The sequence below is a fragment of the Balaenoptera physalus genome (assembly GCF_965194825.1).
Source record: "Balaenoptera physalus genome assembly, chromosome: 1".
In the NCBI taxonomy this organism is placed as follows: Eukaryota; Metazoa; Chordata; class Mammalia; order Artiodactyla; family Balaenopteridae; genus Balaenoptera; species Balaenoptera physalus.
Window position 1 is genome coordinate 32,847,716 of NC_138882.1, and position 27,797 is coordinate 32,875,512.

A 27,797-nucleotide genomic window follows, 5' to 3' on the forward strand; every position below is an offset into this window, starting at 1 on the left:
TGGCTGGCCCCAGATTAAGGGCAGAGATGGTGGTAGACAGAGACTGTGGAAGCCCTAATCTTTGTTATAGCCCAGATGGACTTCTCCTTTGTGTGACTGTATCACCAAATTAAAGCAATTAGGATTTTTTTTTTCTTGGTGGATGGACACTCTGCTCTGAAATTTTCATAAGCAAAATTAAGTTCAGTAGGGGCCAGGTCCCCAGGTGTTTAAATCCTTGTCTCCAGGGTACACAGCAGTCCCCTTCAGGGAAACCCAATCCCTCACCCCTGCCTGAGACTGTTTTTTGTTTGTTTGTTTTGGACTAATATCTACTATTTATTGGAAAATTTCAAAGCACCCTGCAACATATCACATATGTTACCTCAGTGGTTTCTCACAGAAGCCCAGTGAAGTAGGTATTACCTCCACATCTTACGGAGAATGTAAGAGTTTCAGAAAGGATAAGCCATTGGCCCAAGATCAAACTGCTAGGGAGAAGCCAAACCATAATTTGATCTTACTATGCCTCAAAATTATTTTTTTATAAGCATTCTGAGTTTTAAAAATTGCTTTGGAAACAAAATCCCCCCAAATAATGCCTGAATGCAAAAGGTACATAAAAATGTCCCAAAATGTGGGTTTTTTTAACCAAAAATGTTTTAAATAACAGATTTGAAGATCATTTGTATAGTTTTTTCCTCTTAACAGGAGGTCAAACCTGGGACTAAAGTGGATACCTTGTTATTGCTATTATCACCTCATGTAAATTAAAAAACAGGGAGGAGAAAATCTCGGAAAGAATTCTAGCTGAGGCCCCAAGTGTGCAATAAAATGTAAAGATCTTAATAAACAAAAGCCCTGAAGAAAAGCATTCAAGAGGCCTGCAAGTTTAATAAAACACAAGAGTTCAATTAATTTTGCGCAGCTGAACTAAACTGACTGGAATGAGAGCTGGCAGAGCTCCTACTCAACACACTATAACGCTGATGGAGTGAAAATGAACGGAATCGCTGTTGGCCCCAGAGATACTACAGACGCGCCCGCTCAAGCCACTCGCGTAGGCGCAGAGCCGGGCAGAAGGGGTGAGGCAGCCGGGTGCACCGCTCCGCGCAGGGATCCGCCCCGCCTTCTCCGGCCCCGCCCCCCAGGCTTCAGTTCCCAGCCTTGCCACTAGGGGCGGCCGCGAAGCTGCGCGGCCCCGGTTTCCAGCCGGGCCCCTTTCCCAGCCGGGCCCAAGCATGGCTGCCCCCAGGACTGCGGGTCGGGAAGCCGCCGTGCTCGCGCTTTCCTGACAGCCCTTGGCTGCTGTGGTCTCCTTCTCTTCCCCAGGCCACTCCAGCAGACATGTTTGCCAAGGCCTTTCGGGTCAAGTCCAACACGGCCATCAAGGGGTCGGACAGGTGAGGGAGAGAAGAGCCTGCTCTGCCCACCAGGGCACCCAGACATCTCTCAAGCTCGGCTGGCTCACAGCCTTTTCTGGGCTGGGTCAGCCGACTTGGGGTGGAGGCCGAGGGGTACAGCCGGAGAAGGGACCCCGGGGGGCGGGCAAGGGTGAGTTAGACGTGTTTTGAGGGTGAAGATGGAGAGGAGGCCTGATTTATCTCCCAGGCTGTCTTTTGGATATTTTAGTGAGTTTACGAGAAAGCGTAATTCAATCAGCGCGTATTGACTGCAGGCTGTTTAAGGTGTCGTGGAGGATGCAAAAATGAAGGAAAACGGGGTCCCTGCCCTACCAAGAGCTTTGAGTCCCTTGGGAGAGATTAGACGGGGCACAGAGAACTACAAGTATACGAGAAGAAGTGTCTAGTGATTACCACTGGCAGGAGACACAGATGGAGGGTGAGGTGAGAGAGGATAAGGCACATGTGATAAGAACTGTATCTGTTCAGTTTTGCAAATGAAGGTATCACCTTGGGGATTTTGGAGCCAGTGTTCTGTAGTTGTCATTCTTGGTGCCCTAGCAGAGCTGTTTAATCATAAGTTGACAGCTTTGCCAAGCATATATGAGAAAGGAGTGGGTCCAAGAGCTATGTGTGGAGTCAGGAAGGCAGGGCTTAGTTTCCAGTGGCAGGCTAACTTGGGTTGCTTACCGGATCTCAGTTTTTTCCTTTCTTTGTAAAATGGAAAGACATGCCCCAGGAACATGTGAAAATAGATGAGACATTGGATGAGAAAGAGAATGGGATGTTTTGGAAGAGTGAGAATAGGGCATCATCAACCAGTCTTTTTCTTGGCCCTCGTGATTTTATAGTAAGTCTTGAGTCCTCAATATTTATTAAAATCCATCCAGGCAGCATACATACCAGGTATGTGTGCTCTCTGCAGGAGAAAGCTTCGGGCCGATGTGACAGCTGTTTTCCCTACTCTTGGAACGGATCAGGTCTCTGAGTTAGTACCTGGAAAGGAAGAACTCAACATTGTGAAGTTGTATGCCCACAGAGGGGATGCAGTGACTGTGTACGTGAGTGGTGGTAACCCCATCCTATTTGAACTGGAGAAAAATCTATATCCGACAGGTATGGCAATGGGATGGAGATGGCCATTACTATGGTCCTTGCCTAATATCTGTTTCTCCTTGTTTCTTCCATTAATCTGTCTTCCTTAAAACAAATAAATGCAAAATCTCCCTAAGAATCTTTTTGGATTTAGTGTCCCTAGAATTGGGTCTTTCCAGATTAGGAACTGCTATAGAAGTGAGGGGAAAAAAGGGTTAACACAAAAAGAGGGTGGTTGCCAAGGGAAATTCTGAGGTGAAGAAACACTAGTTTCTAGTGGGTTAACTAGGGATTGGAGCAGAGGTCGTGAAAAGGGTGGAGTTTCAGGGCATGTAAAAAATGCTTCTTAAAACTTTCACTAGTGGAATTTTCTTAAGATCCTGAAGAGATACTGTGATGGGAAAGAAGCTGGGTTAGTTAAACTCCATACCCAGGTGTCTTAGTGGTGGACTTTGGTTGAGATATCTCACAGGGATTCTTTCTTAGACTCTGTCTGGCTCTCAGGATTCTTTGCTTGCTTTCTTTGTCACAGATCTCAGAGAGGCAGTGTCCTTTTCTCTTTTCCATGGCTGCTGACACCTACTTTGTCATTTGGGGGCTTTTCTTCCTCCCAGCTTGGCTGCAGCAGTGCAGTGCAGTCTCCTACCCCAGGCCACCCCTATCCCCACCCTGCTTTGTTGCTGTACACATACAAGCCCTTTTTGATCTAAGGGTTTTACTGGTAATCCCTGTGGAAACAGAGAGAATAAAAATAATAAACATGGGAAAGTTTCAGAATTTCTTACAGGCTGGTGCCCTGGTTTCGGATTACTTGCTTCTGAGGTCATAAAAGGAATCCTCGTTAGGGCTCTGTCCCTACTTTTATCCACTATGGCCATTTTCTGCTGCTGCAATCCAGGTGGAACAATAGGTGCCTCCAAGTCTCAAGTGACACCCAGTTTCTTAAGTCTCTGCCTTCTTCAAGACTGCAGCCTCGTTGAGAAGGGAGTCAGCCTGATGTAAACTATATGGAATGTGTTTCCCACAGGAAAAGGGGCACTCAGTTCCCAGAGAGGGGAAGAGGGATACTGGACAGGCAAAAGCAGATGTTCACTTCATCACTAGTTTTAGCCTTACACATCAATATCCAACTTTGGCAATTAAACAAACTCTTAAAGCTGTAGCTCACTTCATGTGTCTTCCAACCAGTAAAAGTGATAACTTCTCAAGATCACAGATTGAGAGAAACTACTGCAAAGAGCTCAATATAAATATGTAAAGAATGCAGGTCTCTAGGGCTAAAGTAAGCAAGGATTCTAAAGTAAATAGCATATAACATATAAACCGCTTCACAAACTTGGGGTAACCTAATAAAAAAAAAAAGAATGCAACTTCTTTGGGCATCCCTTTACAACCTTCTCTCTAGCTTTGAGTTGAGTTTCTTTTCTACATCTTGATTAATGTGCCCTTAGTGTTTGGCTTTGCCATTCCCCAGGGGGTTGACTTTTGGGCAGTAAGTGTTTTCTGGCTCTCTTTTTGGACAGTGTACACCCTGTGGTCTTATCCCGATCTTCTACCAACATTTACAACATGGCCCCTGGTGCTTGAAAAACTGGTGGGGGGAGCAGGTAAGAGTATTTTCCTATATTCTGGATACTGGCTGAAACCTACTTAGTAAAGGCCAACTACTTTAATAAATGTACCCATTTTGTGCATTCATATGATTGAAAAATAGAATTTTTCCCCCATGTCTGTTGTATCTCTTACTTGGCTGCTTCTATAAGCTCTCTGGGCCTCTCTGACCCTGCTGTAAGGCTTACATAAGATAAGTGACATGAAAGTGCTTTGTGAACTGCCATATGCTATACTTTAGATTAATAAACTGAATTTAGGAAACCAGAATAAGATAGATCATGGAACTGGACCCTCAGCTTGGTGCTTCAGTTTGACCACTAGTCTCCCAGAAGGAAAAGGTCTGATCCTCAGTTTGCCACTTTTAATTTTCATTATGAATAATGTAGTTGATGCTTAATAAATGTTTGTTTGTTGAGCGAATGAGTAAATGATGAAGTAAACTGTGGAGTTAGTTGCAATGCTTTTGTTTCCTACAGATTTGATGCTGCCAGGACTAGTGGTGCCCCCTGCTGGTCTGCCTCAGGTACAGAAGGGTGACCTCTGTGCCATTGCCTTGGTGGGGAACAGGTACTGTGCCAGTCAGCTGTGCCTATGGGGAAAAAACTTAGGGAAACTTGGGAGGGGTGGGAATGACAACTTCACAGCATATGGATAAAGGATTAAAAGAAAAAACAGATTGTTCCTGAACAATCAGAGAGTGGGGAATGGCAGTGAGCCTGTGGGGTGTCCATACATCTGGGCCAAGTGTATTTGCTCCTGCTGCTTCTTCTTTTTTAAAATTTATTTTTTTTTCTCCTTTAAAAATTTTTTTCTTAGATTTACAGAAGAGTTGCAAGTATAGTACAGAGTCCTGAAATACTCCTTACCCAGCTTCCTGTAATGATAACATCTTGTATAACCACAGTACAGTTATCAACACTAAGGAATTAACATTGGTACAGTCCTTTTGACACTATTACAGACTTTATGCATATTTCCCCAGTTTTCTCACGATGTCTTTTTTTCTTTTTTTGTGTTCAAGAATCCAGTCTAGGGTACCGCATTGCATTTAGTTGTCATGTCTTCTTAGTCTCCTGTCTGTGACATTTTCTTGGTCTTTCCTGCCTTTCATGACTTCAACATTATTTTTGTCTAACATCCACATCATCATCCTCATCTTTTAATTATTTTTAATAGATTTATTGAGATATCGTTTTCATACTATAAAATTCACCTGTTTCAAATGTACAATTCAGTGATTTTTTTTTTAGTATATTTACAGGGTTGTTCAGCCATCACCACCGTGTCTCTTTTTTAAAATAAATTAGGAAGTAATCATATGAACAGTTCTGAAAAATCAAAACCCTCTCACCCCATAATCCTTTTCTCCTAGAAGTAACCGTTATCATTCTGATGCATGTCCTTGTCAGCCTTCTTCAATGCATATATACACGTGCATATAAAGTGTATGGTTTGGGGTGTGTATGTTTAAAAATACAAATAAACAAACTTTATCCCTATTACTTTTTCACTTCAGGTAGTGGGGACATTTTCCATGTCAGCAAGCACAGATAAGCTGAATCTTTTCACCCACTGTGGGGTGATGGGAAAAGTCCCCTCCTAGTGGACATTGTGGTTGCCTCTACTTTGTCTCTATCACAAACAAGATCTTCCTGATGCCTCTAGGGACACTAGTGCCAATATTTTTCTAAAGTAGATACTAAGAAGCAGAACTGTTTGGCTGAAGATCGTGCATATTTTCTGTTACCCTATAAAAATGCTGTGTCAGTTTTCCCTCCTACCTACAGGGTATATGGAGCCTGTTTCCTTACATGCTCACAGACACTGGATATGATGGGTCATTTTCATTTGTGTCATCCTGAATGAAAAATGACATCTTATTATTTTACTCATTGCTTCTTTGAGAGAGAAACATGGTAGGCATGGGAGGGGTCAGTGTTTAAAGATCTTATTTTTGCTGCTCATATTCTCCTATTTTCCTTGAACCTTTTGGAACCAAGCACCGAGAAATGTTTCCTTCCTTGTTTACCTGTAGCAAAACTTGAAGTTGAAAAGAATGGTGAAATTATTGTTTTTTCCCCCCAGTATTCTATCCAAGATAGGAGAAAACTACATAAATGTGTATTTGGCCTCTCAGTTCGGCATTTAGAATGTTTGTGGGAATGAAGCCTAGGTGGTTTATGGAAGGGGGTGAGGGTACAAGGGAGTTTACTAAAACTACAAGCCATGTGCGAGACTGAAGTTCTTGAGCCATTGACCGTTCCAAGGGTGGAAGACAAAGACCCGTCTTTTAGGAACTGGGAAAGAAGCCAAATTCAAAGATTCTGTGGCAGGAACTGACCCATGGGCACAGTAAGTGGAGCCACCGGATTAGCAAACATTTTTTTGAAGTTCAGGTGTTGGGAAATCTGCCCTTGAATCGTCTCCCTTGGGTCCAGGCAACGTTGCCAGGCTTGTATATTCCCCTACTGTTAGCCAGCTGGACACCAATCCTTACAGGCAATGTGTGAGCATTGCTGAGTAACAGTGGGCTGACAGAGATTTCCTATTTGGGCTTTGGAAGTTTTTTGTAGTTATTGTAAATGTGGTTGTTTTTGATATTTTGGACACATCCAGTTCTTAGATAGACAGTTATACAGAGCAAGCCCTGTTATAAAGAACCAACTCAGAAGGAACCTCTAGTTGGTACCACTGTATCTCTCTTCTCTCTTCCCTGTGGCATCCCTCAGCCTAATGTATGGCATATGAATGGCCTCCCTTCTGAATTTCCATATAGGATGACTATGCCTTTTTTAAGATAGGGGAGATCATTTATATTTTTGAAATTAAAGAAAGGGAACTTTAAATATCCTTCTGAGTCCTGCCTGGGTTTGATTCATAATAAGAATATAACAATGATAACATCAGTAGAGGAGTTAGTTACACAGAAGGGAATATTTGGTCAAGGAATTTTTGAAAGTCATATTTGTAGGTAATTTGAATAAGATTGAGACTGCACCAAGTTTTAGCTTTGTGATACAAGTGGATGCTTCACATTTGCAACCGTGGTGCTTTGAACACATGTGTAGAAAGCTGGTCCTGACATGTGCCCTCCTGGAAGACTTTCCCTGACCCTCGTCTCTGGCCTCCTTCTCAGAGCCCCCGTTGCCATTGGAGTTGCTGCCATGTCCACAGCTGAGATGCTGACCTCAGGTCTGAAGGGAAGGGGCTTCTCTGTGCTCCACACCTACCAGGATCACTTGTGGTGGGTTCCATGCTTTTTCTGTTTTATTGGGAGCTGGGTGGGCGGAGAGAGCACAGGGCCTGGATTCAGAAGCGAGAGTTTTGATCCCTGCCGTGTCCTTAGTCAAGTTGCTGACCCCAGACATTAATTTCCCTGCAAAATGTGGAGAAAAGATTTTTTTTTTTTTTTTTTTTGCCTGTTTAGAAAAGAAATTACAGAGAACTTTATTTTCTAGGTGAATTGTAGAATCCTAGGCCTGGAAGAAGGCCTTAGGGATTGTCTTCTCTGCCTCTCAGTACAGTGATATTCTTTATTTTTATGGCACTGGTCGATCTGGCCTTTTCTGCCGTGTACCTTTAGGCATTTTCTGACCCCATGACGAGGGCTTGGGAATTCTCACGTCTGAATCCAAATCAAAGTAGAGTAGATCCTCAGGCACCAGGGTGATAACCTGATTACTTTCATGTTGTTCAAGTTTCACATTTCGAATCTCCTCCTCATTATGGAACTTGCACTTTCTCACTGTGACAGTTGCTCTCTGGAGCTGTATGCGAGTTTATTTTCTGGTTATTTTCTTGTCATTTAACCAAAATAGTAAGTAGTGCTTTTCTCGAAAGCAGTATACCTGGTCTTTTGGCCAAGTGTTGTGGCCTGTTGGTATAGATTTACCCTTACATTTTTAGTCAGTCTTGGAGTTACTTATTTTACAAGTATTGGCCAAGCCCTGCTTTGCTGGAAGTACAGCCTCAACAGTCTGGGTTTCAGCAGGCATTTGAGGGCTGCTTACTCACATGCTCCCAGCACCTTGTTTTCTGACTGTTAGTCTGAGCAATTAAGGTCCTGTTGTCTAAATTGTTTTGTCAGCGGCTGCCTCAGTCTCCCCTCCTCCCACCCTTTGAAAATACTTATGGTGTTTACCTGATCAGAATAGCCTAAACATACGCTCTGGCCTCACTAGTAGCCATACTAATAAGCCTTGCTGCAGCTGTTAGTAAAACTTTGTTTGACTTGCATAATCTTAGTTAACATAAAGCTTTTTGCTTTTACCACTCTGCTATGTGGCACCCCTTTTTTTCCTGTCTTCATAAGGCTTAGTGGCATAAAACCATTGTAATCTCTACTCTGCAGGTTAGATTGCATTCTTTTTTTTTAATTGAGGTATAGTTGATGTACAATGTTGTGTTAGTTTCAGGTGTACAGCCAAGTGATTCTAGTGATCATTAGTATATCTAGTGATTCTAGATATAGATATATACATATATGTTCTTTTTCAGATTCTTTTCCGTGAAAGGTTATTACAAGGTATTGAATATAGTTCCCTGTGCTATACAGTTGGTCCTTGTCATTCATCTATTTTAGATTGCATTCTGATTTAACACAGAAGCAACTGTTTTTGCAGTCTTGAGCAGTCCAGGTGTTTGTAATTTGTTCCATACGCTCAACCTTGGGTTTGTATTTCACCAAAGATGCGTTTGCAATCTTAATTTTGTTATTTCATTCAAAATGGTTTTATTTTTAATTTATATGAAGGGAATACCTTGGAAGTGAGGCTCCACTTTAACCATGTTGTCTTTAATTTTTCTCTGTCCCTGAATTTCTGTTAATATTATTATTATTCCTTTGGGTTAATAAGGAGGAGGCAAGAATTACTCTCCCCATTTCAGAGATGAGGAAACTGAGGCATGGGACTTCTCTGGGCCCAGAATTGGAAACAGAGTTGAGAGGCACACCCAGGTTCTCTGGCCTCTCCTGGACACCCCTGCCTGTGGGTCTTACTCTCTCTGGACCCCCGCTGACCCCCTGACCGGGGCTGGAGAGTGCTGTGGCTGATGCTCAGTGTTTCTGACATGAGGTTTTTGCAGGCGATCTGGAGACAAGTCCTCTCCACCATCCATTGCTCCACTGGCCCTGGATCCCCCAGATCTCAGTGAAGAGAAGGGCTCTGTCCAGGCAGACAGCACCGTGCAGGGAGACATGAGGCGCCTGACCCTGGAGGGAGAGGAGCAGGAGGAGGGGGAGGTTCAGCAGAGGTGTGGGGAGAAGTCCCTGTCAGAAGCCACGGAAGACCCCAGTGTCGGGGGCCTGAACCCAGACCCCACGGACAGCAAGACCCTTCAAGGTACGGCTCTGGCAGAAGTAGGGCACTCTCCTCTCAGTGTAGGAGACTTAAGTGCTCTGCTCTGCTTCTGACTAGAGCGGCACCACGGCTCCGGGAGGGGAAAGTCCTTATTTTTGGTGAGGGTGGTGCCACAGCCCTTTGCCATCTTACCTGGGAGTCTTCCGCATATGTCGCGTTTCCCTGGATACCCGTCGGTGCTGCTATTTGGACTGTTCCCAGCTACACGGCCCTGTTAGTTTTCTTCTGGCTCTGACTTCTCTATCAGAGAAGCATCTGCGCCTAGCTGGGTGGGACTTTGTGGCCTGACCCCTTCTGTGGGGTCAGACCTCTGTGAAGGCTCAGTGTTCTAGAGAGTCTGGGAGCTTTGGTGCCTGGGAATGGGCTCCTTCAGAGCTGAGGGGTGAGGTACGGATGTCACCGAGCGGGGAGTTTACTTGTGCTGCGCGGGCCTTCTGCGGCCCTCAGGAAGGATGTGGTTCTTGTCTTTTCCTTGCAGAACAAATGGACGAACTGTTGCAGAGATGCTTCTTGCGTGCTTTGAAGTACCGCGTCAAAAAGGCTGACCTCCCTTTACTCACCAGCACTCTCCTGGGCAGCCACATGTTCTCCTGCTGGTATGGAAGGCATGGTGTGGGCTGGGGGCCGGGTGGTGGGTCTGTCTCTTGCTCTTTGGTGTTAGGATGGGACAAGGCTGATGGGGGAATTGTTTTAGGGACATGATGTGGAAAGAGTGAAGTGGAGGGTTGATCTAGCAAATACTGAGCTTTAAAGACTTAAGTTTTAGCCAGTGAAAGGATGTTGAGGAAATGAAGGTTAACATTCGCAAGACGCTTTGGGCACTGCCTCTGCTGTGGTGATTCTGGGCTCTTTTACGGATCGGGCAGCATGTCTGGCCCCGGAAGGGCCCTGGGGCAGCCTGTTTGTCTGGAGGCTTCAATCCCCTCACACCTTTCTGAAGAGTAGGTGGGCCAGATTAGGTTGTGTCAGCAGGAAGAATCGGTGTGAACCCCCCACCCCGCCTGCACACACAAGCCACCAGCAGAGGGAGTGTTACATGTGGGTTGAACCTGGACTTTGAAGACAGAGCCATGTGGGCTCAAAAGCCAGCTCCCCAGGGTGTTGGAGCAAAGGCGTATTTGAGCCCATTACCAGGCCTCTCTGAGCCCTGATTTCCAACACTTGTAAGATTGCTGTGAAGATCAAATAACCTGACATTTAATAAGCACCCAGTAAATATTATCATGTCAGGAGATTTGCTTATTGATTTTCACCTCAAGTCTGAACTTCTTTCTTTCTGAGAATTTTTCTCTGTTTTTTAAAAAAGTGGTTTTAATGTAATTCTCTTCCTCTACATGTGAGCTTCTTTAAGGCATTCTATACAAGTATGGGGTCTGGAGTGTGTGGCAGGATACTTCGTAATTTGTCCTGACCTTGCCGGGTTGCAAGTAACTGGGAAAGGGGTAGAGGTTCTTAACCTGGGGTGGGTTCTACAAGGGATCCCTATGAATCCCACTGCTTTTGCTTGTCACATTTTGAGAGAAGATGTACGTTCTGGGGAGATAGAATGATTACAGCTTTCATTAGGGAGCTCTCCCCCAAAGCTAACAGTCTATAAAGAGTCAGATAGTAATTATTTTAGGCTTTGCAGGCCCTACTGTCTCTTTTGCAACTGTGCAAGTCGGCCATTGTGGCAGTAAAGCAACCACAGACAGTAGGTGAATGGGCATTGCCAGATTTGGCCTGCAGCATGTGGTTTGCCTGGCTGCCACAGTGAGCTTGCTGTTGCAGAGGCTCACCTGGAGGTGAAGCTTCTGAGGCCACAGAAGCTTGTCTAGTTTGAAGGGAATCTAAAGCTGTATCTGGTACAGTAGCCACAAGCCATGTGTGGCTATTTAAATTTAAATTAATTAAAATTAAATAAAATTTAAAATTCAGTTCCTTAGTCACAGTCACGTTTCAAGTGCTTAATAGCCACATTTGTCTAGTGGCCACCATGCTGATAGCAGAGAACATGCCGTCTTTACAGAAAGGCCTTTTGGACAGCAGGATCTGGAGCAGCTAAGTCTGCATCTCTCTCCGATGCTGCTGATGGGCAGAGAGCTCTGGAACAGCGGCCTCTTTCTGAACATACAGGAGGAAAGCTGAGGAAAATGTCCTCCTCTCAGTGTCAGGCAGGCCGTACCACTACTGCTTTGTTAGCTTAACTTGCCTTTTCCATCTGCCATCAGCCCCGAAGGACGACAACTGGACATAAAGAAGTCAAGCTACAAAAAGGTAAGCGGGTCCCTTCTCTGCATACCCACACAGGGAGCTGTGTAGGGGCACACGTGGCGTGAGCTGGTGGGCATGGGGAAGCCCTATCTGCAGGGCTGAGGCTAGAACTAAGCTTTTTGATTCCAGGTATAGGGGGCGGAAGAAAACTCTCCCTGGGCTGAGGCAGTTGGGTGGGCACCCACTCCCCTCTCTCCTTCCCACCCCTTTATATCTGATCCAAGTTCTGAAAGGCTTCACCGGTAGGGGCCCTTCACTTCCTAACTGGATGAGGACAGGGACGGTCCCACGTCCCTCCCCGGGACCTGCCTAGCTCGGTGTCTGGCATGTCTCAGGTGCTCAGCGTGTGTGCAGAGTCGATGAGGTCCCCTACCACTGGCCCTCTCTCCCTTAGCTCTCTAAGTTCCTGCAGCACATGCAGCAGGAGCAGATTATACAGGTGCAGGAGCTGAGCAAAGGGGTGGAGAGCGTTGTGGCTGTGGACTGGAAGCACCCGAGGTGAGTGCAGGGGGCCTGGTCACCGCAGCTCAGCTGGCCGCAGGGCACCTGGGCCACGGGCCGGGAACCGCCGAGACGCTAGCATAAAATGTGTTTTCTCTTTCCTTCTGCTGGGTTTTAGGATCACATCTTTCGTCATACCCGAGCCCTCCCCGACCTCCCAGACAATCCAGGAGGGTAGCAGGGAACAGCCCTATCACCCTCCAGATATAAAATCCCTCTACTGTGTCCCAGCCAGCATGACCCTGCTCTTCCAGGAGTCTGGCCACAAGTGAGTTTTTGGAGAGCAGCCCTTCTCTGCCTGCTTGGTGTTCTGGCCTATAATCCTTTCAGCCTGAGTAGCGTTCTTCTGTGACTGGCAAAACCTGCTCTGCCCCCTCCTCCCTTTCTCTCAGATCCAGCTTCAAGCCTCCTTCCCCTGGGAAGGGTCTCTGGACTAAACGAATGAGAGAGTAGGTCTCTCCCTTTTCTACCTGTAATTATTCTTCACACGGCCCTGCTGGCCCCAGGCAGGAAAAGGGAAGAACCCAGAGGTCGAGAAGCTGAGGACAGCGCCCTGCTGAGCAGGAAGTGAATCTTGGTATTTCCAGTTTGTCTGCCAGCATAGCGTGAATAACCACCCCGGTCACTTCTCACCTAGGAAGGGGAGCATCCTCGAGGGCAGTGAGGTCCGAACAATCGTCATCAACTACGCCAAGAAAAATGACCTGGTTGATGCAGACAACAAAAAGTGAGTGGATGGGGAGGAGAGCTCGCCCCGTGTCTTTCAGTGTTCATCTTCAGAATATGTGGAGGGTGGCTGGGAGGGAGGGGTGCAGGAGATCACAGCCTTCTAGAAATAATCAAGGCCAGTGGTTTCTAAACCACAGGCTGCGGACACTTAGAGCTGTGGTCTAAGGTAGTCAGATCCAGGTATGCTGTCAACATTGACTGTAGCCTGAATAAGCATCATCTCATATGTATCTACTGTTGATTTTCAAATGCACTTGCTCTTGTGACGAACAAAATGCAAACTTTAAAAAATTTTACCAAAGTCATCTTAGCTTTTTGGTATTCTCTATTTTCTTAGTAAGTGGATATAGAAGGTAAACTACTAAATGAAGAGTGTTTCATTAATTTTTTTTTTTTTTTAATTTCAAAAGATACCCTCATGATCAAAAAGTTGGCAACTACTGGCTTAATCATGGTTAGTTAGTAGCAGAAGTGAACTAGGATCCCCGTCTTCAGATTATTTTCCCATCCCACTTTCCCCTCCACTGCCCGTTTCTCCTTTGTTCTAGGAAAGCAGACGTGTACCTCCCATCCAGAGGGTACGTTGCTTCATGGACTGTGAACCCCTAATTGGTTCTAATAATCCTGAATGACTTTAAACAACACATAACACATGAATCCTGAGTGGACCCTGGGATCAGAAGGGGCGGGGCTAGGAGTTCTTTATTGCCTTTTCTTTCCCTTTAGTCTTGTGAAATTGGATCCCATCCTATGTGACTGCATCTTAGAGAAAGGTGAACAGCACACAGTCATGAAGCTTCCATGGGACAGTCTCCTGAACAGGTAGTGGGGATTGGCAGCCCCTCCCCAATGTTTCCATCCCCTCCCCTTAATGTCTATCACATTGGCCTTCAGAATTGTCACTCTCATCATCTCTGACTTTCTTTCCATAATTCACACCATGTCAGTCTACATAAACACAGGCTTGGGTAATTCTGATGTGGACGGTCTTTGGAACGATTTGAGCCAACACAGTATAGAAGAACTTGAGAAGGAGAGAGAAGAAGAACATTAATTAGAAATAAGAGCTTCAAAAAAAGAGGGTGAGGGTGGCAGGTGGGGATTGTCTTAAAGTCTTTTCAAAGGAGGGATTCTTATACTCTTTCTTTTCCGTAGACCCAAAACTGAAAATAACTTCTATAAGGAGTTAGCAAACTATAGCCTGTGGGCCAAATCTGGCCTGCTACCTGTTTTTGTAAATAAGGTTTTATTGGCACGCAGCCACACCCATTTGTTTACATATTATCTGTGCTGCTTTCCTGCTAAATGGCAGAGTTGAGTAATTTCAGCAGAGACCATATGGCCCTTGAAAGCCTAAAATATTTACCACCTGGCCCTTTCTAGAAAAAGTTTGTCAATCCCAATATATATGCTAGTAAAAGAAAACCTGTTTAGACAAAAGGTAGAAATTCCTTGTGGTAAAGGTGTCTATAAATGATGCATGATTGCAGCATGTCAGAAATGTGAAGCAGCACTTTATTCTGCTGGGTAAGGGAGACTCGTGAGACAGTAAACTCCACAAGCCCGCCTGGGCAGGTTTTCAGAAGGCCAGGCAAGTGGACAGTTTCTAGGGGCTCGAGTCTCGGATGTTCCCTTCCCTGAGTCAGTGGGTCTTGACTGTGGCCACACTTTGGGGAGCTTTAAAAAATGTATCTTCCTGATCAGAGTTTCTGACTTAATTGGTCTGGGGTTTAGCTCCCTAGTTGATTTGAATGATTCTACTGTGCAGGCAGAGGTGAACCACCACCTGTAAGATCAGCTTCCATCCAGCTGTCTGCTGGGAATGGGATATGAGGAAATGGTTTCTGCTGGCTTTATCATTCACCAACTCATTAACTCCCATTTCAGATGTTTGGAAAAATTGCAACCTGCCTATCAAGTGACCTTTCCGGGACAAGAACCCATTGTGAAGAAAGGCAAAATCTGCCCAATTGACATCACCCTAGCACAGAGAGCTTCTAACAAAAAGGTAATTTTTAAAAGACACAACGTTTGAAGATGGTGATTTAATGTCCCTGCCAAGTTCTAGTCTCTCTAATGTGATCGGAGGTTTTTAGATTGGCCTTAAACGCCTCAAAGATTGTTTAGGAAACACCCATGTTTGTGTGACTGGGCTAGGCCCTATGTAAAACAGGTAAAGCTGACCCCCTCCCTCACTGCTCTCTAGGATTTTGTGCTAGGAAACTTGCTAGAGCCTGGTTCTAAAAGTAAACAAGATCTTATATTTATTTTTTTCTTAGAACTATGGTATGGATTTTCAGCTCTTACTTATTCTGTTACCTCTTGGGCATTGCTCAGTGAAAATAACTACTAAAGAATCGCTAAAGGAGGGACTTCCCTGGTGGTGCAGTGGTTAAGAATCTGCCTGCCAATGCAGGGGACATGGGTTTGATCCCTGGCCTGGGAAGATCCCATATGCTGCGGAGCAACTAAGCCCATGCGCCACAACTACTGAGCCTGCGCTCTAGAGCCTGCGTGCCGCAACTACTGAGCCCACATGCCGCAATTACTGCAGCCCGCGTGCCGCAACTACTGAAGCCCACGTGCTTAGAGCCTGTGCTCTGCAACAAGAGAAGCCACCGCAATGAGGAGCCCGTGCACCACAACGAAGAGTAGCCCCCGCTCGCTGCAACTAGAGAAAGCCCGCGCACACCAACGAAGATGCAACGCAGCCAAAAAAAAAGAAAGGAAAGAAAAAAAGAATCGCTGAAGGAACTGAGCGTGTTTAGCTTGGCAACACAAGTCGTAGGGAATGAATTACATCTGTCCTCAAATATGTGAAAAGCTGTACTGGGGGAAAGGAGTGCACTTATTTTGTATGCCTTGAGAAGACAGAAATAAGATTATTGGGTAGAAATCCCAAGAAGACAGCCTTGGGTTCAAAATAAAGAACTTTCTAGTAGTGTGTGGTTATGGACATGGGCTTTGAGATTAGAGACCTGGGTTCCAGTGTGGCCTTTGCCTTGCTGCTTGACTTTGAGCAAGTTACTTAATGTTGTTTTGCCTGAGTTTCCTTATATGAAGAATGGGGATAATACCTACCTCATAAGGCACTGTGAGGATCAAATGAAGGAATATGTGTAGGCGAAGCACTTAGAATAGTACTTGGCATATAAACATGCAATAAATGAGAACCAAACAATGATAACCTTAATAATTAGCAAGAGCCGCCATTTCTTGAATGTGTAATTATGTGTGATGATGGTTTTGTCTTTATGTTAAAAAGAGCCCTTGTCTTTTGGCAATACATACTGAAATACATATTTGTAGACGAGATCTGATGTCTAGGGGGATTTGCTTTAAAGTAACGCAGGAATGGGGGAGGGTGGGGATATAGATGAATCAAGGTTGGTCATGAGTTGATAATTGTTAAAATTCGTGATGGGTACATGGGAGCTCATTGTACTATTCTACTTTTATTTATGTTTTAAATTCTCCATAAAAAAAAACTTAAAAAAAAGTATATGAATTTTTTCATTATTAAATTTGTTATGGTGATCGATGATCAGTGATCTTTGATGTTACTATTGTGAAAAAGGTTACAACTCGTTGAAGGCTCAGGTGATGGGTAGCACTTTTTAGCAATAAGGTATTTTTTAATTAAGGTATATACTTTGTTTTTTAAGACATAATATTATTGCAAACTTAACAGTATAGTGAGAACATAACTTTTAAAAATATTTCATTGAAGTATAGTTGATTTACAGTGTTGTGTTAATTTCTGCTGTACAGCAAAGTGATTCAGTTATACATATATATATTCTTTTTTGTATTATTTTCCATATGGTTTATCACAGGATATTGAATATAGTTCCCTGTGCTGTACAGTAGGACCTTGTTGTTTATCCATCCTGTATTTACTAGTTTGCATCTGCTAGTCCCAAACTCCTAATCCTTCCCTTACCCACCCGCCTCCCCCTTGGCAACCACAAGACTGTTCTCTATGTCTGTGAGTCTGTTTCTGTTTCATAGATAAGTTCATTTGTGTTGTATTTTAGATTCCATATATAAGTGATATCATATGGTATTTGTCTTTCTCTTTCTGACTTACTTCGCTTAATGTGATAATCTCTAGGTCCGTCCATGTTGCTGCAAATGGCATTATTTAATTCTTTTTTATGGCTGAGTAATATTCCATTTTATATATGTACCACATCTTCTTTATCCATTCATCTGTAAATAGAATGATAGATTGTTTCCATGTCTTGGCTATTGTAAATGGTGATGCTATGAGCATAGGGGTACATGTATCTTCTCGAATTATAGTTTTGCCTGGGTATATGCCCAGGAGTGGGATTGCTGGATCATATGGTAGTTCTATTTTTAGTTTTTTGAGGAACCTCCTTACTGTTCTCCATAGCAGCTGTACCAATTTACATTCCCACCAAGAGTGTAAGAGGGTTCCCTTTTCTCCACACCCTCTCCAGCATTTATTATTTGTAGACTTTAATGATGGCCATTCTGAATAGTGTGAGGTGGTACCTCATTGTGGTTTTGATTTTCATGAGAACGTAACTTTTATATGCACTGGGAAACCAAAAAATTCATGTGACTCACTTTACTGTGATACTCGCTTTATCATGGTGGGTCTGGAACCGAACCCACAGTACCTCTGAGGTGTGCCTGTATTGGATGAGGTAGAAAGAAAAAATCAATTTAGAAGCACAAAAATTAATTATTTGGATGAAGGTACCATGGTTGTAGGGATGGTGAACATAGGGGGTGAGGAGGCTTCTGAGGCCCTGGAAGGTTTCTGGAGGGGAGGGCATGTGGTCTGTACCCACCATCAGTCTTCTGTCCCCCACAGGTGACTGTGGTCCGGAACTTGGAGGCCTATGGTCTGGACCCATGCTCGGTGGCTACCATCCTCCAGCAGCGATGCCAGGCTAGCACTACTGTCACTCCTGCCCCTGGGACCAAGGACATCCTGCAGGTTCAGATCCAGGGAAATCAGATCCACCACCTCGGCCGGCTGTTGCTCGGTGAGCATCCCCTCTTAAGAAGCAGACACATTGGTCTAACTTGGCAAAGATCTGCCTACCAACTAAAGTCACCCTAGTGAGTTTACCATATAGGTAGCTTTTAGCAGCCAGAGAGAGGTGGAACTAATGTTTGAACCAGATCCTTTAGCCCCCAAATTCAATGTTTTCTCCACCATACTAGTAGAGTAGTTTTCTTCCTGGTTTTCCTTTTTTTGTAAGACATTTGTTGAGCACCCAAACTTTGCTAGGCACTTTGCTGGGCTTTTTGCAGGCTTGGTCTCTCTGAATCATAATGATGCTGCAGAACTGTTTCTGTTTTGCAGATGAGGAAACTAAGTTTCAGTACTTTGCGCTGAGGTATTCAGCTGTTCAGTGCTGCAGCTGGGCTCTGAACTTTGATTTGCTTGACTCCCGAGCCTAGGTTCTTTCTACCAACCCCGAGTCACCCAGCCTCCAGTCTGTCCTCAGTTCCAGCTGCTGGAGTCAGCTTCCTAAAACAATGTGATCACATCACTCCTCTCTGAAAAACTTTTTATATCTCCTTAATGCCTTCAGAATAAACTCTTAAGCTCAATAAACAAGACCCTCCCAGCCCAACGCCATCTTCCATCTGGGTTCTCTGTCAGGTCCCTGATCCCCACGCCAGGCTTCAGCCGTGCTGGTCTCCTTTGCTGTTCCCCGTGTGCACCTGCACATTCACACCTGGGTGCTTTCCTCTGTGTTGTCCCCTCACCTTGCGTGTCCTCGCACAGCCTGACCTTAAAGGCTCATTGGCCCAGGTCAGGGGTCACAGGAAGCCTGTCTTAGAACATGTCCCATTTTTTTTTTTTCTGTTTCCTTAAATTGACATTTAAAAAACTGCTAACATAGTACTTTCCAATTGTGTTTATATTTCTGGTTAGTGTCTACAACTTGGCTAATTTTTTCTGTTGTCTGAACTCCCTGTTAGACTGAACTTCTTGAATCAGAGACCTTACCTTTTTCATCCTTTTTTCATGCCCAGGGTCTGGCCCATAGTAAATGCTCAATAAGCAAATTTATTTTATGGTCTAAGGCAGTACCCAGCAGTTAACTTTCACAGTTGAGCCCCTTTAAGTGAAAAACCCCATATGAAATACAGAGGAAAAAAGATAAACACATGACTGAACTCAGACACACACATTCTCTCTTGTGAGAAAATTATAAGTGCCTAAAGTACACCTAGAAAGTAGCTATCAACATGAAAATTGCTGAAATACACACATCATCATCAAGGTGTAAGGATAAATGGTCCATTCCCGTTGGAGTTGAGTTTGAGCTGGGTGTAGAAGAGCAGGTCATATGATGGAAATGGTTTGAACTGAGAGTTGACAGCAGGAATGAGCACACAGTGGGGCAAGAGGGCCAGGAGGTAGCTGTGCAGATTGGGGACGTTGGAGGTCGGGGCCAAGGAGGGTCATTGTAGACAAGGGGTCATTGTAGACATACACATGCCTCACTGAGGAGTTTCTGCCTTTTGGATTGTAGAAGAGTATCGGCTTCCTCGAAAACACATCCAGGGCCTGGAAAAGGCCCCCAAACCTGGCAAGAAGAAGTGACAGACTATTGTTTCATGTGGTTGATCCAGAGGAAATCCAAGCTGTGGGCTGGTAATTTATATGAATATTTTCTGCTTTTGCAAATTAAAAAAAAAATATAATTCTTTACCAAAATAAATTTTTATTCTAATCTAAATTTGATTTCCCTCGTTTCCTCCACTTAGCTAAAATGTTGTACGAAGTTTTCAGATCAGAAGCCATTTTAAATGGACACTCGAGGCCGTTGTGGAGTGCCTTTTCCATTCATGTGGTTTCAGTCATTTTAGTTCGTCCTCTGCTTTCAAGGCTGAATAGCCCATCCAGAGTTCAGGCAGGTGGGCCCTTCCCATTTTTAAAGTCCCTCTACCAAATATTCAACAGCCTCTTGCTAGTCTTACTACCTAATTAACCTCCTAGCCCAAAATCATTCCTTCACATCTTTAAAGGGCTATTTATATAGATATTTATATTTGTCATCAATCAAGGCAAAAGAAGTAAGGGTTGGCCCTAAGTTATAGCAAAGTTTAGGCTAGACAGAAATAAGAAACAGTGAAAGCACATTAGGACATGGAATTCTATACAACTATGATTCTTCCCCAACATTGGCAACTGCCACTAACAGCCGTAAGTTGCGACGTGGCTGCAAGATGATGGCTTTGCTACAGTGAAGTCTTAGCCAACAGATGCTCTCTTTAGCCTCAAACTTCTTCACCTGGGGCTCATGGACGAGGTCTTCAGTTGAGCTTCAGAGGGTCCACGAACTTCTCTGAAAGAGTGTGCAAGATTTTGTATGATCATTTTCCTAAAAGAGGTTACCATGCTTTTGTCAAATTCCCAGCAGGATCATGTGATGCCAAAAAGGTTCAGAACCCCTGCTGTGGTCCCTGCTCAGTTTGTGGCAGTCATTTCCGTACCAGGGCTCTCCTTGTATGGTAGGAAGAAGGGCTGAGCTGAATAACTGCAGGGTTCTTTGGTTTTACCATCAAAAAAACACACTTCAGTTTACTTCCTTTTTTTCCTTGGTCATACCACTTTTTTTTTTTTTAAACCAAGATAAAGGCTTGAAACTATCTACAATAGTCACAAATTCCCCATCTGGGGCTTGAAAAAGAAGAAGGGGATGAGTATGAAAATGTGTGTGTGAGGTCCCTTGCCTTTTGTTATTAGCCCCCGAATAATTGTCCTTTTCACTGCTGACTCACTGTAAGTAAACTCCTTTTTTACCGATCCACTCTGTTGACATAAGCAATATGAAACTGAGAAAGAGATTTCTAGAAATTGACCCCAAACAAGATTGTTACAGCAGAACCTTTGGACAGACAGAGTTTGATCTAAGGGAGCACAGTATGTACAGCAGTCATGAAATATGGTCCTCATATGAATACAAATAACACGTAGTACTTTATAAAGTTCTTTCACAGACGTGATTTGTTTTGCACAACCTTGGAGGGATTGGAGCCTCAGAGAGGTTGTGTCTTGCCTTGTTAATCCCTGCTAAAGACACAAGCCAGTAAATGGTGAGGCTGGATCTACAATGAACATCCAACTCTTCACTGTGGTTTGACCCAGAATTCTGCTGTGAAACAGTGTCGTCAAGACTTGTGCTTCGAATGGTTTTTCCAGTAATGGTGACACATTTGCACTGACTCATCTTCCCTTTCCTCCTTGTGAATAACATAGGTACATGTGAGGAGGCAGGGGAGAGTTAGGCTGTGCAAAGGATTCCTTTTTTCTATGTGCTATACTGAATAATCTATACCAAGGTCAAATGTACAACTTTAAACTTAATCCCATATTGTAACCAAATGAGTTTCAATGAAAAGCAGAAACTGTTTCATTTCTGGGTTTTGGCAAAATTATTGAAAGATGTACTTCTTGGAGGTCTAGGTGAGCAAACATTACAGATGTGCCCCATTCGTGCTCTCCTAGAGGGAGGCCGGGAGTGGACTGGATGAGCTCCGGGGGCCCCCATTCACTGCACTGTGTGTGATCAATACCGGAAGGCAGGCGAGAATTTCTTTCTAATAACTTTTACGTGGTTATTGCCACGATTACTGAGGTGTTCCTTTGATGGACGTCAGAGCTAAGGTGAAAGGACTGTTTTAGTCATCTAGCCCTCTTCCTCCAGGTGAGATGATCTCAAACTTTCAAAGACACATTCCTATCTAATTTTAAAATAATTCTGAAAATAGAAGAATTATTGTTTAACTCAGTAGCCTATTCTGGTGTTCAATCATCCTTAGCTCCAGAAAGCCCCTCCCCTTTTCTAAGTACTCTTTCTGTAGTAAGTCCCCTTTCCTCTCCTGCTCTGTGGGGATGCAGAATAGCCAGTCACCTAGGCAGCACCCCCAGCCCATGCCTTTGGACGGTTTTCTCAAGCTGATTTGAACAGTAGCCTTCATTCCTCCATTCGTTGGCAAAAGGAAATCTGACTTGGACACAAAATGTGCGCGTTCCTCTATTCCCACCCCCTCTCCCAGCTCCCGATTTCCATGAGATGGGGAAGTTCAAGGAACACATCTCTGGTCTGAATGATTTTTGCAACAAGCTTTTATTACTTTCTTTAAAACCCATATAAGAAAGACATTTAAAAAGAAAACGTCCCCAAAACAAACACTTTACGCACTGGGCAACACAACAGTAGAAGGCACTCCAGCAGTCATGCCCACCCTGGGAGGGAAGGGACACTCCCTACACACTACTGTTTCGGAGGTAGGGCCTCAGCCTGGGTCCTGGTCTAACTGTGCTTTAGAGAAAGTCTGAATTTTCCCATAGTTTCCTTATTTCATAAACACCACTATCTCTTTATATATAGCTATATGCCTTTATGTATATATGTACATGACTTCTTTTCCTTCTCAAAAATAAAATAGCCACCCCATCAGAGGGAGGTTCTCAGCAGCATTCACAGCGGTTGCACAGGAGCCATGCCTTCTATTCATGTTACAGACATGCAGCTTGAAGAAAAGAGGACTCTGCACCCACCCCTGTCGATATACAGCAGGGAGAGAGATTTTTTTTAAGCGGGGGGGGGGGGGGGGGGACGATAAGGCTGAGCAGGAGATGGCAGATAACTAGGGTTTTTATGATGTAAAAAATCTTTTTTGAGCTGCTTAACTTGTCCTGTTTTTGCAGCTCTGAAGACTAAGTAGTTTGCGTGATGAGGGGTCTGCATTCCTTCTGTGATCAGGGGCGATGTGGACTCAGCGAGGGTAAGGGAGGGAGGGAACTTCTGAGGCTACACAAAGAAGCGTGGGCTCAAACCAACCCAACAGGGACTTGGGAAGGCAGAGGACGACGAAGAAATGGTCTCTCAGAGGCTGACAAAGAAATGGTCTCTCAGAGGCTGACGAAGAAATGGTCTCTCAGAGGCTGCACTGGAAAACTGGCCCCACTTTGAAAGTCCAGAGTCCTTCTCCCTCTGTGCAGGAGTGTCTCTGTAGTCCCGGCTACTGGCTTGAACTGTTTGGCTGGTTTTAAGTTTGAACCTAAGCAAGGAGCCAGTACACGTGTAGAGTTGGGAATCAGATCCGCACTGTCCAGGCAGTTTGACCTCACTTCTCAGAAGTCAGAGCCCAGGACCTTAGACGGGAAGGAGGTCTGCGACCCTCGTCCCATACTTGGAGAGAAGATTCTCCTGGCCTTGTCTCCCACACCGCCGTGGTCCACTTCCTGGCAGGAGCAAGCCAGCAGCAGAGCCTCAAGCAAATGCCCCTGCTCCTGTCCCTCTTTGAAAACAAAAAGGCACTGAGGTCAGCGGGAGGCCAGCCCCACGGCTGGCCATTCTTCCAACATAAAGGTCTCCAAGTTGGCTGAGTTGGAGGTTCCCTGCTCTGTACTCAAGGCAGCTCCTCTGGCGGTACCTGGAGATCCCAGAGTCCCAGTGGGAGGAGAAAGGCAGTGCTGGAGGCCGAAGGGAAACCAAGGCAGCCAGGCCTCCCCTGCTCTCTAGCCCGGGGAAGGCTGAAGACAGCTCGGACACATTTATCTGCAACATGTTTTGGCTTTGACTGCCCAATTTCCATACTCAGCAGGAGACTTTAGAAATGGTAAATGGCTGGTTTCCCTTTGGTGGAAACACATGAGGATGATGGCAATATTAAATTCAAAACTGTAACTCAAAAACAAAGAGTTGTTGACAAAGATGTGGCTGAAGACCACACATACACAGATATATATGCCTTTGGGTTCACATGTGCACAGACTTTTGGGCCATCAGGGCCAGGGCCGGCTGCAGCTTCTCTGGAAATTTCTCAGGCAATCTCAGCTTCAGTGCTCCTGACCCGAGCCAGTGGCTTTATGACCGTCCCTTAAGCCTGAACAACGGGCATCTGGGGAAAGTGGGGGACAGTCCTTTTATGAGCACTGTCGTGCTTTCAGGGGCTTAGCTCAGACCTGCTAAGGGAATATGCTACAATTTTTGGACTCATAAATAAGGGAACCATGGATGGCAAATAAGAAAGAAACTGAAAAAGAATAAAAGGCAGAGAAAGAACCTATATCTCTAAAATCTTTTTTCTTTCCTTTGCCGGCTGGTGTGGAGAGAGGCAACTATTTGGTTTGTGAAAGGCTTGCCGATGGTGAGAGGACGTGGCGGATCTTTCACACGAGCAAGCGCTGCTCCTGGGCAGCGTGCAGAGGGCACAGCGTGACGGCGGGCAGGCCCCAACTCCGCACACACACGTGTCCATCAGAGATTTTGTGCCACGTCTGGAACTGCTGGGCGGGCACAGATGCACCCAACAGAGGTGCCCTGAGAAAAAGTGTCTGTGGCAAAATAATAATTAATAATAAAAATAAATCCGTGGGCATCGGGAGAAGAGGAAGCAGGACCGGCTAGGCAGGTTTGCCCTGGGATTCTCTTAAGGCCTCCTCCAGTTTCTGCCTAAACTTGTCATACTTCTTCTGCACTTGTTGGATTTTGTCCTGCTCCTCTTTTTCCAGGATTGTTAGGAAGTTCTGGAGCTCGGGGATGGAGAAGGCATCCCACTGTGGGGTGAGAGGGAGATCGGGGGAGAAAAAATAGGAGACAGGTTAGTGGTCGCCTGATCTGAGGGCCCCTGCTGTCCCCACTCTTCACACAGTTTGCACATGGTTTGCTACTGAATAGGCAGATGTGACAAATAAAGCTTGGGGTTTCCATGCCGCACCAGCAACAGAATTTCAAATCCTGGCATCTCGTGGCCAAGAGTTACTAGTCCACAAGCCATATTTTTATTCAGAGAATCAATAATCTTAAATTTCTCTGTAGCCGCTGAGATCTTAACAGTGATGCTGGAGCTGCCTGGGACCCAGCTGTCTGCTTTGCGGTGATCAGCAACAGGCTCCCAACATGCGGACCCTCAAGTGGCATCTGGAGGAGAGCTGGACCTGGACTTGGGAGACTGGGTGTCAGCCTGGCTCCACTGTGTGGCCTTGAGCACAGAAGTCCACCTTCTCAGCCTGTTTTCTCATCTGCCGTGGAATTAGGGTTTCTGCCTCCCTTGGCTAGCAGAGCAGGTGATGAGATGAGTCACTTGCACAGCTCTGCAGAGCCTGGTGGGCCCGGGCCTGCCCGGTGGGACCTGGCCTCTCAGGACAGAAGGCAAGTCTGACTTCTCTCAGGCTGACCCAGGAACTGAGGACCCCATGGGGCCAGGGGTTTCGACTCCTAAGCTCTTTGAGCACAAAGGAACATTAAGGTTTATCTGGTTTAATCCCCACATTGTAAATGAAAAAACTGAAGTCCACAGAGGGAATCACAATCACAGACACAACCACCACAATCACAAAGCTTATAGCAGCAAAACTAGAACTAGAAGCCAGGCCTCTAAACCCCCAGGCCCGTGAGCTTGCCATGGGCCAGCAGTGTTCAAACAGCTTCAGCGGAATACTTTTTCCAAACAAAATCTTCTACTATATAAAGCAGATGGAAAGCAGAGCTGCCTGGTGGAGGCCGGGAAAGGACAGGGCCCCACTCACCTGGACCCCCCCAGATTTCCACAGTGGCTCCCAAGACTGCTTCCCTGAACCCCAGGCCTCCACTGAATGCAGTGTGACAAACTCTGTGAGAGGCACCCTGCTCTTGGTCACTCCTCTGTGACCCCACCCGCCACGTAGCCCAGGCCACGGGGGGCACCAGCTTGGTTTCACCTCACTTCACACCACAGACTGGACTCCGGTGAGCTTCCCTTGGGGGATCGAGGTCCGCTTTGAAGAACCAGGGAGAGACAAATGACTCAAAAATACCCATGCCCAGTGGAGCCCAGGGATGGAGCTTGATGGGCCTCAGGCCATCCTGGAGCAAAAGAACCTGGGTGGAACACAGGGAGTTTCTCAGCGCCCCTCCACCCTGAGCTTTCAGAAATAAAGCGCATGACATCCTGTCTTTCCACAGGCCTTGCCAGACACAGGCCCTGACTTGCTCCCCCAGGGCGCTTACAATCCTGGCTTAAATGCTGAACCTCAGCGGCACTCACCCCAGATCAACTGCCTGGAGACATTTTCCTGCTGTGCTGGGTGGTGAGGATAACCCCACCCGCGCCCACCCAGCGTGCCCCGAAGGCTGGGTTTGTGCACCAAACAAAGGGTCCCAGACCTACCTCCACCTCTCCGGTTTCGTTCTCCTTTAGCACGAAGCTGAGCACATCCGTGTCAGGCCCAGCGAGTAAGCGCAGGTAGAGGGGGCAGTCAGCAACGGAGAGTTTCTGGAAGAGCACTGCAAACCAAGAGAGGGGGCTGGGCGCTCATCTTGGAAAAGAAGGGCAGGGGCTCAGGATGGGTGGGACCGACTGGAAATGCAGAGGCTGGTGTTTCTAAATGGAAGTGGCCATCCTTTCAACCTAATGAAATGAACCTGACAAGAATAAATAGGGTAACAACCTTTATCTTCAGTGTCTGCTAGAGTGTGAAGCATGTTTCCATTCACGTCATCCCCTAAAAGATTAGTAGGAGTGGTGGGCGGGTTCTGTCCCATTCCACAGATTAGGAAGTGAGAGCCCAGGGTGTGGTTTTCCTGAAGTCACACGTGGAGGGAGGGGCACAGTGAGCGGGCAGAATGTGCGTGTGGCCCTTCCACAGACCTAAGCCACATGGATGGCTGGACGGAGGTGCCACGAGAAGCCCACTCCTCCCACTCAAGTGTGTTGGGGAGCACAGACAGAGTTGGGAAAGGTAGTTTCTGGGTGGGAGCTAGCTCTCTCATACCTTGCCCATCCTTGTGTATCCGCTTAAAAAGTGCAAACTTCTGGGGATTGTCCACGACCATGAACTTCTTGAGCAGCCCCTGGATGACCTCACTGACCGTGGTGGTGCTGCTGATGTGCAGCTGCTTGATGGCATCCAGCGGCAGGTAGAAGGATGTCCGCTTGTCCGTGGTGGCTGCCAGGTCCACTTCCTTGATGGCGTCATAGATGGACGGCGGCCGGATCCCAGCAGGCACCGTCACCGGCCGCCGAAGTTTCAAATGCACTTTGATGAAACCCGTGTAGGTGCCGTCTTCACTCTGCCGGGGGCAGGGGCGGGGGTTCATGTGGGGTCAGGGGGCGTCTGTGTTGCTTGATCCTGTCTGCCACTCTGGGCCGTGGCCCCAGATCCGGTGGGCTGCAGAGGCCTTTCCTAATAGCAGTGCCATCCCAGTCAAACCCCCTCCCGACAGGCTCAGGCTGCCTGCCCCAAATCCCCTGCCACGAGGCAGATGCCGACTGCCTTTGGTGGGTCCCCAGGCCAAGAGGCAGGGTCTGGAGTGGCCTCTCTAGTTTGCCCCTCCAAACCAAGGAGGAGCAGGAAGGCTCTGTAATAAGGCCCTTGGAGAACCAGCGCACTGGATTTTCTCCTGCATCTCTTTCCAAAACCCGGAAGTCTGCAAGACTTAAACCCAGGCCTGTCCGCGACTGGGTTTTCTGGCGCCCCACCCGGCTGAAGCCCCAAAGAGCCAGTTGCCACCAGCCACCAGCAGGGGGCAGGGTTCTTCTACTGTCTCCTCCCCTCCCCACTGAAGATGGCCTTTCCAAACCTGGCACAAAGTTGGTGCCCTCCCCTCTGAGCTCTGCACAGTCTAAGGAAGCTTCCCCAGACACAGGCTGTAATGACCAAGAAGGGGAGGAGGAAGAGCTGCGAGCTCCCCTTGCCCAGCGCCTCCTGGGCCCTTAGTCACTTGTATATCATTTAATTCCCACAAGCGCTTTGACAAATGGGAACTAATATCTCTCTTTTACATTGAAGCTCAGAGAGGTTAAGGTTTCCCAAAGCCACAAGTTAAAAACAGGAAGAGCCAGAGACTAGATGTGGATCTTATTCTAAAGCCCA

At 46.0% G+C, this 27,797-nt stretch overlaps 2 protein-coding genes across 8 annotated transcripts in view; one reads left to right on the top strand and one right to left on the bottom strand.

The window, feature by feature from the left end:
• The first annotated feature begins 1,187 nt into the window (after window positions 1-1,187).
• EIF2D (eukaryotic translation initiation factor 2D) lies at window positions 1,188-19,668 on the top strand. Of its 4 annotated transcripts, XM_082461333.1 has the most exons (15): window positions 1,188-1,382; window positions 2,308-2,498; window positions 4,001-4,084; window positions 4,568-4,658; window positions 7,228-7,335; window positions 9,177-9,433; window positions 9,930-10,047; window positions 11,662-11,707; window positions 12,099-12,202; window positions 12,324-12,473; window positions 12,843-12,932; window positions 13,661-13,756; window positions 14,822-14,942; window positions 17,781-17,955; window positions 19,462-19,668. In XM_082461333.1, the coding sequence occupies exons 1-15, from the start codon at window positions 1,327-1,329 to the stop codon at window positions 19,530-19,532; spliced, it is 1,758 nt and encodes a 585-aa protein (XP_082317459.1). In that variant the 5' UTR covers window positions 1,188-1,326; the 3' UTR covers window positions 19,533-19,668. The 4 variants fall into 4 exon arrangements, with proteins under 4 accessions (XP_082317459.1, XP_082317461.1, XP_082317460.1 ...); XM_082461335.1 differs by lacking the exon at window positions 12,324-12,473 and having other exon boundaries at window positions 1,197-1,382; XM_082461334.1 differs by lacking the exon at window positions 7,228-7,335 and having other exon boundaries at window positions 1,197-1,382.
• Window positions 19,669-22,043: 2,375 nt separating this feature from the next.
• The window catches only part of RASSF5 (Ras association domain family member 5), a 71,537-nt gene continuing 65,783 nt past the window's right edge, over window positions 22,044-27,797 (bottom strand). For 2 of the 4 annotated variants that reach the window (XM_082462049.1, XM_082462051.1), the window contains 3 exons: window positions 26,697-26,994; window positions 26,093-26,208; window positions 22,044-24,500 (listed from right to left, as the gene is read on the bottom strand). In XM_082462049.1, the coding sequence (XP_082318175.1) occupies window positions 24,348-24,500; window positions 26,093-26,208; window positions 26,697-26,994 (567 nt within the window). In that variant the 3' untranslated portion in view covers window positions 22,044-24,347. Of the gene's footprint in view, window positions 24,501-25,643; window positions 25,804-26,092; window positions 26,209-26,696; window positions 26,995-27,797 lie in introns of all 4 variants that reach the window. The other 2 variants (XM_082462048.1, XM_082462050.1) reach the window with 2 other exon arrangements.

What these genes read in the sequence shown, in the direction of transcription:
- EIF2D (XM_082461333.1), top strand. Translation starts at nt 1,327, where the DNA reads ATGTTTGCCAAGGCCTTTCGGGTCAAGTCCAACACGGCCATCAAGGGG. An exon ending in GGACAGCAAGACCCTTCAAG is followed by an intron (nt 9,434 to 9,929) that starts GTACGGCTCTGG and finishes TTTTCCTTGCAG; the next exon opens with AACAAATGGACGAACTGTTG. An exon ending in AGCCACATGTTCTCCTGCTG is followed by an intron (nt 10,048 to 11,661) that starts GTATGGAAGGCA and finishes ATCTGCCATCAG; the next exon opens with CCCCGAAGGACGACAACTGG.